This window comes from Meles meles, chromosome 6, assembly GCF_922984935.1.
Source record: "Meles meles chromosome 6, mMelMel3.1 paternal haplotype, whole genome shotgun sequence".
Lineage (NCBI taxonomy): Eukaryota > Metazoa > Chordata > Mammalia > Carnivora > Mustelidae > Meles > Meles meles.
The window spans coordinates 138373768-138386607 of record NC_060071.1 but is presented as its reverse complement, the minus strand read 5'-3'; the positions used below and the strand labels follow the sequence as shown (position 1 = coordinate 138386607).

General features: G+C 49.5%; 1 protein-coding gene across 6 annotated transcripts in view; it reads left to right on the top strand.

The window, feature by feature from the left end:
• Positions 1 to 12840, top strand: part of RGS6 (regulator of G protein signaling 6) — a 591498-nt gene that overhangs the window by 552469 nt on the left and 26189 nt on the right. For all 6 annotated transcript variants that reach the window (XM_046008147.1, XM_046008148.1, XM_046008149.1 and 3 more), the window contains exon 16: positions 9663 to 9752. In XM_046008147.1, the coding sequence (XP_045864103.1) occupies positions 9663 to 9752 (90 nt within the window). The remainder of the gene's footprint in view (positions 1 to 9662; positions 9753 to 12840) is intronic.

Sequence of the window (12840 nt, the reverse complement as noted above, 5' to 3'; positions counted from 1 at the left end):
TTTTACACCACACCAGGGTTCAATTTTAAAAAACTAAACTTTTTCTGTAAAGGGCAAGACAGTATAAATTTTAGGCTTTGTGGGTCATATGGTCTGTGTCACCACTACTCAGTTCTGTGATATAAAAACAGCTACACTGTAACAACATTACAATATAAACAGTATAAGGGAGGGGATATGGCTGTGTTCCCAAAAAAAAAAAAAATCTTTATTTATAGTTACTGAAAGCTCAATTTCATATACTTTTTCATGAAATGTTCTTTTTTAATTTTTTTCAGCCATTTAAAAATTTAAAAACCATTCTTAGCTCACAACCCATAAAGAAATAAGGGGCCACATGTGAGTTTGAGTCCTGTCACTTGAGACCCTGGTGCTAAACCATATATCATGAAAATCACTGAAATGCTTCAGGAAACCCAGAAAGTTAGAAGATAGCAGGTTGGGAGGGGTTAATCTTCCATTTCTTTGGGAGAGAAGGTCAGAAGGGCTCTCTCTTGGTGTGGTAGCGAATCAGTCCGAATAAGGGTTGGAGGTTACAGAACAGACGGAGAAGTCAGCTGGTGCCACAATGTTCCTACTGCTTTCCCCTTCTGGTCCACACAGCCGACCACCCCAGATACATAGGTGTGATTCCAAAGCTTCCAGGTAAAGAAAAGAGCTTAAATTCCTTAGCAGCCCAAGACCAGTCTAGACTTGCACTAAGATCTCCTGACCCTGGGCTGCTCAGCTACTCAGACCACACTGTCCCTGGATCGTTAGCTGTTGAGGGCCGGGTTGTCGTACTGAGAGCTGGGGAACCTCCCTTCTCTACAGAAGGGTCCAGCCGAGAAGCAGGCTCTGAAACTGCTTCTGCTACCTGCTCTGTCTAGGATAGCACATTTAAGCTTTAAGCTTGCTTTCCTCATTCTGCCCATCTGCAAAGTGGGAATAATGGCTCCCAAACCCTTGGAAATCCTCCTTTATGGGATCAGGAGCTGTGAGTGGCTTCTTCAGATGGTCATAAGGGTTCCTCAGAAGCCCCTCACTGGGGGGCTCAGAGTGCCATAGACCTGTCTGTGACTGTGTGCCCTACTAACAGGGCAGAATAGGCCAGAATAGGCCAGCTAGATTTATGGGTTCCTTTGAAATGGGGGCTGGGGTGGGGTGCCAGCTCTCTCCCAGGATTTTGTTTTTTATCTGACTGCATGCATTGTTACAAAGTTAATTGCCTGTGTTTGCATCCTGTGGAAATATTTCCGAGACACCCCATCAGCACGGACCCCACATTTGCAACTTGTGTTTTGCTGATCCATTTGGCTTTTTTGAAAATTTGGGCCAAGACCAAATCTTCCATAAAGGTCTGTGGGCTGTGACCATAGCCCTCAGCTGTTTGCTGTGTTGTTCCAATTTCACAGATTTAGCTTTGTAAGGGGAGAAAAAAAGAAAATGGGCCATGATTTTTTTTTTGTTTGTTTTTTTAAGGACTCAGTTCTTTACGCTATAGATTGAATTCTCTATTTCTCAACCATGGGGCATCAGACGACCTGCATTGCCACTCACTTGTTATGTGGTCCTGGGCAAGAACCTTGACCTTCCATGCCTTAGTTTTCTTATCTAGAAAATGAGGATGATGGCTTCTGTATAGCCCTCTAAGGGTTTTTAAGAAACCAGATGAGCTAATGGCCTGACAGTTTGTTTGTTTTTTTTTTTAAAGATTTTATTTATTTATTTGACAGAGAGAAATCACAAGTAGACAGAGAGGCAGGCAGAGAGAGAGAGAGAGAGGGAAGCAGGCTCCCTGCTGAGCAGAGAGCCCGATGCGGGACTCGATCCCAGGACCCTGAGATCATGACCTGAGCCGAAGGCAGCGGCTTAACCCACTGAGCCACCCAGGCGCCCCGACAGTTTTTTTTTGAATAAGTAAAAAGTGCTACATCTTTATGTGTGTGAATTCGCAAAAATGAATGGCTCTAGTATTCCCAAGGTCTTATAATTCCAAGCTAGACCAAAAAATAATTCTCCCAATTGTCTGCTCATCTAAGGAGTTCTTGGGAGAAAAATGCAGGAAAAGTATGTAGGAGCCAAATGCTGGGGACCTCACGCGTCATCCTGAGGAATTCAGACTTTCTCACTGTGAAATGGTAACAAGGCATGGAAGGCTTTGAGCTAAGAGAGGGTACCGGAGGGTGGTGGGCAGGGTGAGCTGGAGCAAGAGAGATCTGAATCTCAGAGCATGTAATCTAAAGCTTTGCTGGTGGTTTTTGGAGGAGAGAATGAAACCACAGGAATTATTGAGAGCCCAAGGCTTCCTCTTAGGACCTTCCCCTCTTCCCAGAGCTTCTGCAGGCTGCGGGAGGGAGATGGAAGTCAGCTGGATGCACAGTGGCTGCCTGGCTTCAATTTAAAAAGTCTCGGGTGTTCCCAGGATTGTATCATTGGGCCCATTCAGTCATTCAACCATCTCCCCATCCATCCATTTCATGAACGGTCGTTCTCCCATTCCAGTTGGGAGACCTTGACCTGTGAGCTGTGACATTCTATAGTGAGGGAAATTGCAAAGGAAGTGGGAGGCCTCCGTGACTCTTAGCCATCAGGCAGAGCTTATCTAAGTGCATACCCTTCTTCACAAGCAAAACAAAGCAGGCCTGAGAAAACACTTAATTGGGATTGGATTGGATTGGAAATATGTCCATCAAATGGACTGACACTTGAACTAGGCAGACCAACCCAGCCTTTGGCTCCAGTTCCTGTAGGATCCTATGTTGGCTTCCCAGCAGTCTGAGTCCCACTCCCCCATTCCCCCCAACCCCTGGCTCCTTTCCTACCTGAGCTGCTAAAATGCCCCACTGAGACCCCTCTGGGCCTCCCAGCACCTCTGAACTTAAAAGTTCTTTGATGAGAATTTGGTCTTCTTTACCTTCCATAAGTCCCCGCAACACTAAAGTAATGTTCTGCCTGTGGTTCAAATTTTTTGAAAAATTTCCTTGACAACTCAGTGCAGAATCATTAACACTCTCAGCTGCACCTGTCATTAGAAAATAGAAGGACAATCTATCCCTTGGCTTTCCACTTTGAAAAATCTTGCCAAACAACCTTGGGGAACACATATAGTAGGTGATCAATAAATGCCAGTTAGATTAAATTCCTACGACATACCAATTCAGCAAAACTTGGAATACCCACTAAGAGCCAGGGGTTCTAGGCTCTGGGAATATACAGATACATAGGAATAGACCTCCATCTAGGTTCCTGAAACTCTACTTGGCCATGGTCCATGCATGGCATGATCAAAGTGCCACAAAGTGGGGATGGGTGATGAAAGAGATGAGAAAGATACCAGCAAGTCTCCACCTCCTTTAAATAGACAAGAAGCCTCTAGTCAAGGGTTTCTATTATTATCTCAACTAAAAGCAACTTGATTAAGGAACGCAAGGCATTGAACGTGTGCTTTGTTTAAAAGGCAAAGCTTTTATATTGAGTACACATCTATGTTTGTCCGAGATTACTCAGAAGTAGAAGCCTTCGCAGCCTGCTGGAGGCTGGTCACCTTTGCTCTGGTGGTGGCCGTGCTGGCATTGTGTGTCTCTATCACAAGACTGCGCCCAAGTTTCCTGATATTAATCCTCGATTGGAGGGCGTTTCCTGGTAGAATTCCCATGCCCAACATAGTGTAATAAAGAATGCCATAGCATCCCTAGCTCCAGGAGTTACTCATTTTGTTCTGTGGGTGGTTTTATTTTAGGGAGATGAACAGCAGAGGGAGGGATGCATTCTCCAAAAGAACAGACCTGTTGTTTGTGATCTGGTTCTGTTTATTACCACGCAAACTAGTAGTTCCTAGAGAGAAGGCGCCAGAGAGCTAAATTCCAAAATTTCTTTGTTGATGCTTCAGAGCATAGCTTGCCTGCACAAAACCCCATGACCTTGAAGAGGAAAAGGAAAACACCAGTCTGAGTTAATGCCCATGGCATTTGGGTAGGTAAAAGGCAATACACAGAGCTATCTTGAAAGCTACCCTTGTGCTCAGAATAGGGATTGAAGAGCCTCAAGGGACTGCGCCCTTTGGTCAGTTACATTGAACGTGTTGATGCAGAGGCTTTGCAGGGTAAAGGCAAATGGGGACATATTCTTACGCTCTCTGAAGATTGGAATGCTGCATGACATGGAATCAAGTGTCCCCGAGTTCTGCTTGGAAGGATGAAGACATCCAAATGGGGGCTTCTCATTTAAGATCCGCATGATCTTAGGAGGTCATCCAAAGCTGCTCCATGAGGACAACAAGTGGGTGTCCACACTGCCATGACATCGTTCCTGTTGTCCTGCCTACGTCTATTCAGCAGGTGCTGATCTAGACCTCTCGTTATGTTCTCAACACTGTGCAGTCCCATCTTGCGTCCTCCTGCAGGACCCAGGTTGAAACAAGTGCTAATTTTCCCTAACCCTCAGCTAACTGTGCCTGGGGTCTAAAGACCTCTGGTTTATGATATTTGAGAGTCTCTTGAAAGGGATCTCCTGGGTGACTTGCTTTGATACAAACCTGCTGCTTACGGCTTCCCAAGAGCCCAGTCAGACCCCAGAGTTTTGCCAGGTCTGGCGTGGGAGGCAAGTTGTACACGGTCTGTGAGGTAAGAAGCCTACACCTGTTGCCCTGAGTGACCCAGCCATCACCATCACCGATGGCAGAGGTAGTAAATGGGTCCCAAAGGGCAGCTCATCTACTACCAGGATGACTCAGTTCAGGACTCGAGCAGAGACCCCTAATGTTTCTGCCAAGGACACACTGAGGACCCCTTGTCTCAGTCACGCAACACTGACTCCCCCCAAAACTCCAGCTTGAGGATGGTGAAAAGCAACATGCCAGGGAAGAGTACAAGCTTTGGGGGGAGGGTCACACAGTTCTGGGTTCAAATCCTAGCTCTGTACTTGGACCAATCCCTTAACCTCTCAGAGGTTCAGAATCCTCGTCTATAAAATGGGGTTGTTTAACTTGGAGCTCTGATTTAGAGCACACAACAGCAACCAAATTATGGCCCTGCTTCGACCTACCTCCCAACCCAGCGATCCTGCCATCTTTGGGCTCACCCCCATGTCCTCCCTAGCAAGGACGGCCACAACATGAAGGCTGATTGTTGTTATTACGTTACATGTATATAGTTTCTATAGTGCCTTCACTTCAATATCCTCATTGAATTGTGTGATAGGCAGGGCCGGAGAGGGGCAAGAGTCAGGACCTGAATCCAAGCCTTTGGCGCCTAGCCCAGGCTTGCTTCCACCTCCCTGCCCAACAATACCCCCTTCTACCCTACAACCTCACCTTCCTCCAAGGGATTACAATGGACCCAGCTGTCCCTAAAGTCTGGATGTTGTTCCAGGAAATCTGGGGGTGGAGGGCAGCAATGAGGCCCATGTCTCTGCAAAAAGAAAAACAGTACACTCAAAAATCACAAGAAGGGCTCTCGGCAAGCTGCGCAATGCTCCAGCTGAGTGGTGTCCCACTCCAGGAGGACATGCGAAAGCTGGGAAATGAGATGGTCGCTGTCTTAGGGACCCACTGCAAAGAGGAGGGCACGAGGGTGCTCTTAGGCAAGTCAGCTGCTCCAGCATGCTTGGGGCTGAAGGCGCCAGGTACTTGTCTGATGACCCTCCCCCGTGCTTGTGAGGGTCTCTGTGTTTTGCCTAAAAATACAGGAGATTCCCAAATGAGGACCGTCATAGCAAACCATTGATTTGAAGCAGGTGTGGTTTTGAGACAGCTTGTACTTCCTGCTCCCTCCAGCGCCCACATGTAGCTCGCACCCTCTGGGTTCCTGTTGTTGCTTCCTCCTTAGCATCCCAGGCGAGCAGAGCTTCCCATCCCAGGCCCAGACCCAAAAAGGGAGATGCGGGTGGAGTGTCTCGTCAGGGTAACATCCCTGTGCTATGGCTGTCAGCTCCCACAGGGTGTGATTCCCTCCCCACGCTGACAACTGCAGCTAAGATGTTCGGGAGGATTTAGGGCCCTAGAGAGTCCGTTGCTCAGGCTGTGGAGAACCGTCCCCACTCTCCCATGTGTCAGGAAGACAGATGGGGACCCTGCTAGTTCTACTTGTTCAGAGTCAACTCAGCTCTCTCTTCTTGAGGGGGAGAAGGAATAAGGAGGAGGAGAAAGAGAGAGAGGGAGAGAGGAAGGGAGGGAGGGAGGGAAGGAGGGAGGGAGGAAAGAAATGAAGAAGGAGAAAAGGGAAGAAAGGAGAGGAAAAGGACAGAGAGGAAGGGAAGGAGGGGAGGATGGGAACAGAAGAAAAGGCAAAGAAGCAAAGAGAAGACCCAAACTACTTTTTCTCTAGCCCCTGAGGAATTCTGTCAGTGGGGGCTTCCTGGTTTTGCCAGTGGCTCTTTGCAGAGTCTGGATATACATTTCCCTTAAGACTGGTTGTCTTCAGAGCAGGGGAAACAAACCAGAACCTCCCATAAATCAATAGAGGTCACTGCCAAGAGCTTTGTACACTTGCTGTCCCTGGCCGTGATAAACTCATTGCATTTGGGAATTGGCCAAAGACCCTGACTCCCATCTTAATTCTCATTCCCAGAAAAACCTCCGCGCTCCGTTCACCCACCCTCTGTTTACTGTCTTTGTGCTTCTTAGACAAAGCTGGCGAGGAGGAAAGAAGAGAGTTCTGTAACTGGGTCTATCAAAGACCCCATTTCTTGGCTTGGGGGAGCAGAGGAGGGTAGGGGGCAGCCATGGACCCCTGGACTGTGGGAAATGGAGGCCCAGAGGGGGCGGAGGCTATACCTTACTCTGGCAGGGGGGGTCATCCCTATACACCCATTCTCAACCCCCTGTGCTTACACGCCTTCCTTGGAGCCCTTAGCTCCAATATGCCCCAAGGTCTACAGAAGTTGCTGACGGGAGTGAGCCCACCACAAGGGACCACGCCAAATTCGCACGTGGCCAGGACCCGAGACTGCTCTGGGAGTTGTAGTTTATGACTTTGTGTTTCAATCTTGCTTCATGGCCTCTAAGCTTTATGACAGCAGGGACTTAGCCTGTCACCTCAATGCCTGACAGAGTGCTCGTCCCTAGTAGACGCTCATTAAATATTTGCTGACTGTTTCTGTGACGAAATGTTTAGACATGTGCTTTATCCTGCTCTTTTTTAATTGACAAGTTCATCCTTCTAATGGACCAGGCTTTTCCGTGCTACACTGCTGAAGGAATTAGCTAGATCGGGGGCGACGTTTGTTGCCATGGCCGGAAGTGCTGGGCTAGGAGGGATCTCCTTACTTCTCTTGGGGCAGTAGCGGGGGGGCTGTTGTGAGCTAGACCTGGGATTTGGATTCCTCTGAGAAGCCAGGATGAGAAGCAGGAGCCTCTTACCTCGGAGAGGGGTTTGGAGAGGATCCAGGCATGAATGGCAGGTCTCTCCAGATGACTCAGGAGCCACCCGGCTCTGTCAGCCAGACACAAGCAATGCCGGAGACAAAAAGAAAGAGACAGTGAGTCATTAACATTTGTATCTATGATTTAAATGGTAGAACAATTTAAAGAGACCACACATAAAAACAAAGACCAATAGAGCGCCTCAGCCTAGGCTCTGAGGCCATGAGAGATGATCCAAGATGTTCACACATGGGATTCCTTCAAGCTTCAAGTGTGAGCCCCACTCCCCTTCCAAGCAGAAGGCAGGAGCTGAGGTGAGCGGAAGCCACAAGAATGATGCCTATAAACTCACAGAACGTTATTCACGCCAGCTGGTCCGTGAACCTGGAAACAATGTCACTAACACTGAATCCTGTGCTTGACGTTGTACATGTAAGAGATAAAGACATATTGTTTCTACCTTTACGGAACTTACACTAAAGTGGGCTGGATTTCTGTCTGAAAACTGCAGGAAAACACTAGGGGAAGCGTGTTCTCACTGAGTTTATGAAATGCACCACATCTGGGTTATCAAAGTCGGTTCAGATCCAAGCCACTGTTGAATTTTGCTTGCCTCCATGACTTTTGCTTGGCTTCTGGCCAGGCATCTCTAAAATGTGTCCCCCTGCTGGGGGGAGACTTCCCTTCCTCTACCCTCCCCCAGGAGGCAAGTCCCAAGGGAGAAGGCCCTTAATGACCAGTCCCGCCTCTCCGCTGAGCATTCTCTCCTCACTGAACAGTGCTTCATTGCCCCAAGCCCCAAAGCCCTCGTCCAGCTTCAGGGGTTAAAAGTGCATGTGTCTAAGAGAAGATGTTTCCTCTACCAGGCCAGCCTCTGCCAGCAAGCCCATCCCCCTAGGGAAAACAGGTCCTCTCTTGGGACAGCCAGGTTTTCCTGGACAGCTGAGCCACATTTATTCCATCACAACTGATAAATAATCTTTTTCCAATCAACAAATGCCCTCTTTTAAGGCTCCCGGCTTACCCTGCCCTTGGTGAGGACAGATCTGTGAGGAAGGGCCCACAGACTATAGGAATTAGCTGGAAGTCAAGGGTGAAATTCAGCAACAAGGCCAGAATGCAAATGCCTCTAGAAGCCTGGGCGAGGAGAGGGCACCACGCCACAGCATCTGCCCCTCCTGGATGTAAGCCTTAGGCCTGGCATATTTGCTCACATGCCCCGTAGATAGTTGCCAAGGGCACCCTTCCAGGACCGGAGGGTGGCTCTAACAGGCACAACTGACCTAATTGCACCGTTGCCTATGGAGTTGGGTTTTTTTTTGGTTTTGTTTTTAAGATTTTATTTATTTATTTGACCGAGAGAGATCACAAGTAGACAGAGAGGCAGGCAGAGAGAGAGAGAGGGAGGAAGCAGGCTCCCTGCCGAGCAGAGAGCCCAATGCAGGACTCCATCCCAGGACCCTGAGGTTATGACCTGAGCCGAAGGCAGAGGCTTAACCCACTGAACCACCCAGGCGCCCTGTTTTTGTTTTTGTTTTTGTTTTGTTTTGTTTTTGTTTTAATTTGAGATACTTCTCAATTCACATGCAGCTGTAAGACATAATACAGAAATGTACCAGTTACCCAATTTCCCATAATGGTAACATCTGCAAACCGTAGAACGATATCACAACCATGATGTTGACATTGCTACGTCCACCAAGTGTATCCAGTTTCCCAATTTTACCTGTACTCGTGTGTGTGTGTGTGTGTGTGTGTGTGTGTGTGTGTGGTTCTATACAACTTCTTCACCCCGAGAATCCTTCATATTGTCTTTTATAACCACACCCCTCCCTACCCTCTCCCATCCTGACCCCTTGGCTACCACTCATCTGTTGTCTGTGTCTGTAATTTGTCATTTTAAGAATGTTATACAAATGGAATCGTACAGTGTGTAACCTTCTGGGGATTGGCTCTTTCCCTCCATAAATCCCTCGAGATTCATCCAAGTGGTTGGGGGTCCCACTAGTTGGTTCCTGCTCACTGCTGTGCCTGTGGTTTCAATCATTAAGCAATATTGCATCTCCACGTGGCACCAAGGCCCAATTAGAAAGCCTCTGGGACATGATCCTCAAGGAGATATCATTCTAAGGGAGAAGATATATGTTGTTTGGTGTTTCTGGGTGGGAAAAGAACAAAACAAACACACCACAAGTGTTTCTAGGGGCACACAAGCGTACCCCTGTTTGTCTCTTTCTTCAAGCAGGAACCCGAATGATCCCCTTTCCTTAGCAGTGGTTGACGGTTCTCTCTTGCGTCTTCCCTCCTCCTTCCTTCCCAGGAACATATCTACAAGCTGATGAAGAGTGACAGCTATGCCCGCTTCCTCCGGTCGAACGCTTACCAGGACTTGCTGCTGGCCAAGAAGAAGGTATCTTTGGGAAGGGCAGGCCTGCCTTTCTTAGCACTGTTAACCCTTGCCTGCTGCTTGCTGCTGGCGTCAAATGAGAGTATCATCCCTTGGGTTTTGTTTATGTTCTCTTTTCCTCTTTCCCCTCTCTCTCTGCTCCCACTCTAAGGGAAGCCGAGTAGGATTGTCACCACCTCAGCTCACCCGCAAGGTCCAGGGTGTGGCATCCTGTCTCCATGGCCCCATTACCCTGGCCTGTGCGTTCTGCCCACAGCAGGGAGTGTGATGAAATTCCAAGGCCACGGTGGCACAACATAAGATTTCAGGACTGGCGGTGACACCCGCGGATCCCTTGGGAAACCGGAAAGAGCCCCTCACTGCAAAGTCCGACCCCCTTACCACAGACTTTAGGTAAAATCTGACCAGCTCAGTGATGAGGATGAGGCAAGGATCGGGGCGACCCCCTCCGTGGGTAGAAAACCTTACAGATTTCTAGCCCTCCCCCCAGTCCCCAGTCTGGCCCGGGAAGTCACTCCTGGAACTGTCCCTTCCCCGATGCCCCACAGTGCTTGCCTTTTCTTTCAGCTACGAAATAACCGCTCCCTAGCTTCGTAATTCTCCTCCCGTGGGAATCAAGTCATGGTTCCCTGCAGCCCTTGGCATCTGGACTGGGGGAGCCCAGGGACCCACAGCATGTAGGTGACACGGGGCAGCTGAAGCAGCAAGAACTCTGCTGGGTTTCTGGGAGGAGAGCAGGCAGAGCCAGGAGGGGCCTGGGGTCTGGGAAAGGGGAGGCAGGAGAGATGGTTTGGGACTCCAGTATGCCTGCAAACCCTCTGCGCTTTGCAGCTCTGCTCCGAGGCCCACGTGTGGTTAAGTGTGGCTCTCCTTGCACCCAAATCCACGGCTTCCATGCCACTCCACTCAGGACCATGGGTATCCCCTCGGGCTCCCCTCGCAGCCAACCCCAGTCCCTGAGCTTACGGCTGTCCACCCATGCGCCCTCTGTCGGGCTGCCTCTCCCGGCCACACAGTCCCCCTCTCTGTGTACTGTCCGTCTCCCTCGTGTGCCAGGATCCTGTCTGCGTATCTGGTTGGTACCATTGAACTCCAGGGTCTAGAACAGCCTTTGTTTCCTGTTCTGCCGTTAGGTAGCACTGAGAATATCCCCGATAGTCTGAGGAAGGGAAAGGGAATTCTGGAATGCCCAAGCTGTCAGAAACCCAGCTTTATTGGTTGTCTGCACCCCTTCCAACAAGTGTCACTCTTCGATGGAAAATGTGAAGCCTGGCCTCTTGCTGTTGGCCTTGCAGGAGGGTGTAGGTAGAGGGGTTCTGACGGAGGGGAACATCAGATGCCCATTTTTTCAAGAAAAGCTATGGACACTTCTGGTATCTCCAGCCCAGATCTCATGGGGGAAGGCCAAAACGAATGTTCCAATTTCTCCTGTCTCAAGACCCTGAACTGATCACAGTTTGGAGAAATTCTGAGTTTCTAGCAGTCTGGCTCATCGGCGCCTCTCCACATACCTAGGAGAAGCCAGAGTCCATGCAGTCCTCTTAGAGGTCTGAACACAAAGGGGTAACACACTCCAGCTCAGGAAGTGGAACCGATACACCGGTGCCCACAGGTCCTCCCGTAAAAGGAGAACTTCTCAAAGGAGATCCCTCCGGCGAGGAAGGGACCCAAAACAGCTTGCCTGTGAAATGTCACATGTGAAACTGATTAGAATGATCCTCCCAGCCCCCAAATGAAGGGATGTTCTCTGGCAGAAAAGCTCTTGCAGATGCCAATGCCCTTGCAATATCCAGGGGTTAATCGTTTCCAAAAACAGTGACAAAACCTACTTTTTCTTCCATTTCTCCCTGAGAGTTTCCAGGTGTGGATTGGAGTTGTAACTCGGCATTTTCAGGTAGGCCTAGAAGTACCCTGATGTCAGAGATGGGCTTGCCGTGTGATATCAATGTCCAGGTCGTAAAGGTACGTGAGAGGTCCCATGCTCCAGCTACAAGAGGGAATCTCATCCGACCTCACTTTATTGTCTTTCCATCTTGTGATGGAGTCTGGAGCCACAGCCTCCCAAGCCTTCCTCCCTAGGTCATCCTCTTTCCCAATATTGTCAAAGATAACGTTAGCTGCTCTGGGAAAGCAGGTTCTCGAGGGTCAGGTGAGCTGGGTTTCCAGGGCTCCTCCAGGATATGCAAGGCAGGAACCCGAATGAGTCAGACAATGGTGCCCATCTGTGAGCAGCAACACAGTAGCCAGAGGACAAGAATGACAGGCACATCGTGCTAGCTGCAGGGCCCAGGACCAGCCCGACCCCAGCCGAGTGCGTGCCGCCTATGCTGCGCACAGGCTGGAAGCTGAGTCCTGCCGTCCCCAGAGCCAAGACTTGGTACAGTAACCTTTGGCTTCTTGTGGGAGGAAAAAGACCAGCCTGGCTCTGCCATGGTGTGTCGTGTATGTGTATGTGTGTGTTGTGTTGTGTTTTCCTTCTGCGACGTCCTGTCTCCTGGCAGCCAGCAGAGGGGATGGGGCGTTACCACCACCAAAGAAGCCCTCTGACCTTGACCACACAGATAGGTGACTGCCCTTGGCCCCCACACGCACCCCACCCCCTGCTTCCAGCACCCTGCAGACCCACAGGCACCTGGCTGCTTCTTCAGCTCTCCACTTTCCATTTTTGCTGAGAGAGAGAGAGAGAGAGAGAGAGAGTGTGTGTGTGTGTGTGTGTGTGTGTGTTTCCATGTGAGTGACTGTACTCTCCAGATTTCCCAGTCTCGGGCTCAAGACCCTAGAACAGGGCTCTAGGACAGCTCTAGGATCAACTAGCCAGTATTTGGGATGTAATTCATGTAATTCTCTCCCAAACCTCTTGGCAAAGCAGGAAACTTAGGGAAAGGGCCAGGACCACAGCACACCCTCCTCTCTTCCCATGGTACTGTGTGGTAGTGAGTGACTAGGCCTGGGAGAGGGTTTCAAGGGCTTTGCCTCTTCTTGCCCCTGGCAGGGTCTGCTTAGCTAAGAGTTCTCCACAGGGGTCTCTGATCCTCCTGTCACCTGCCCCGTGTAAACCTCAGAAAGGGTCACCTGTCTACACACTGAGAGG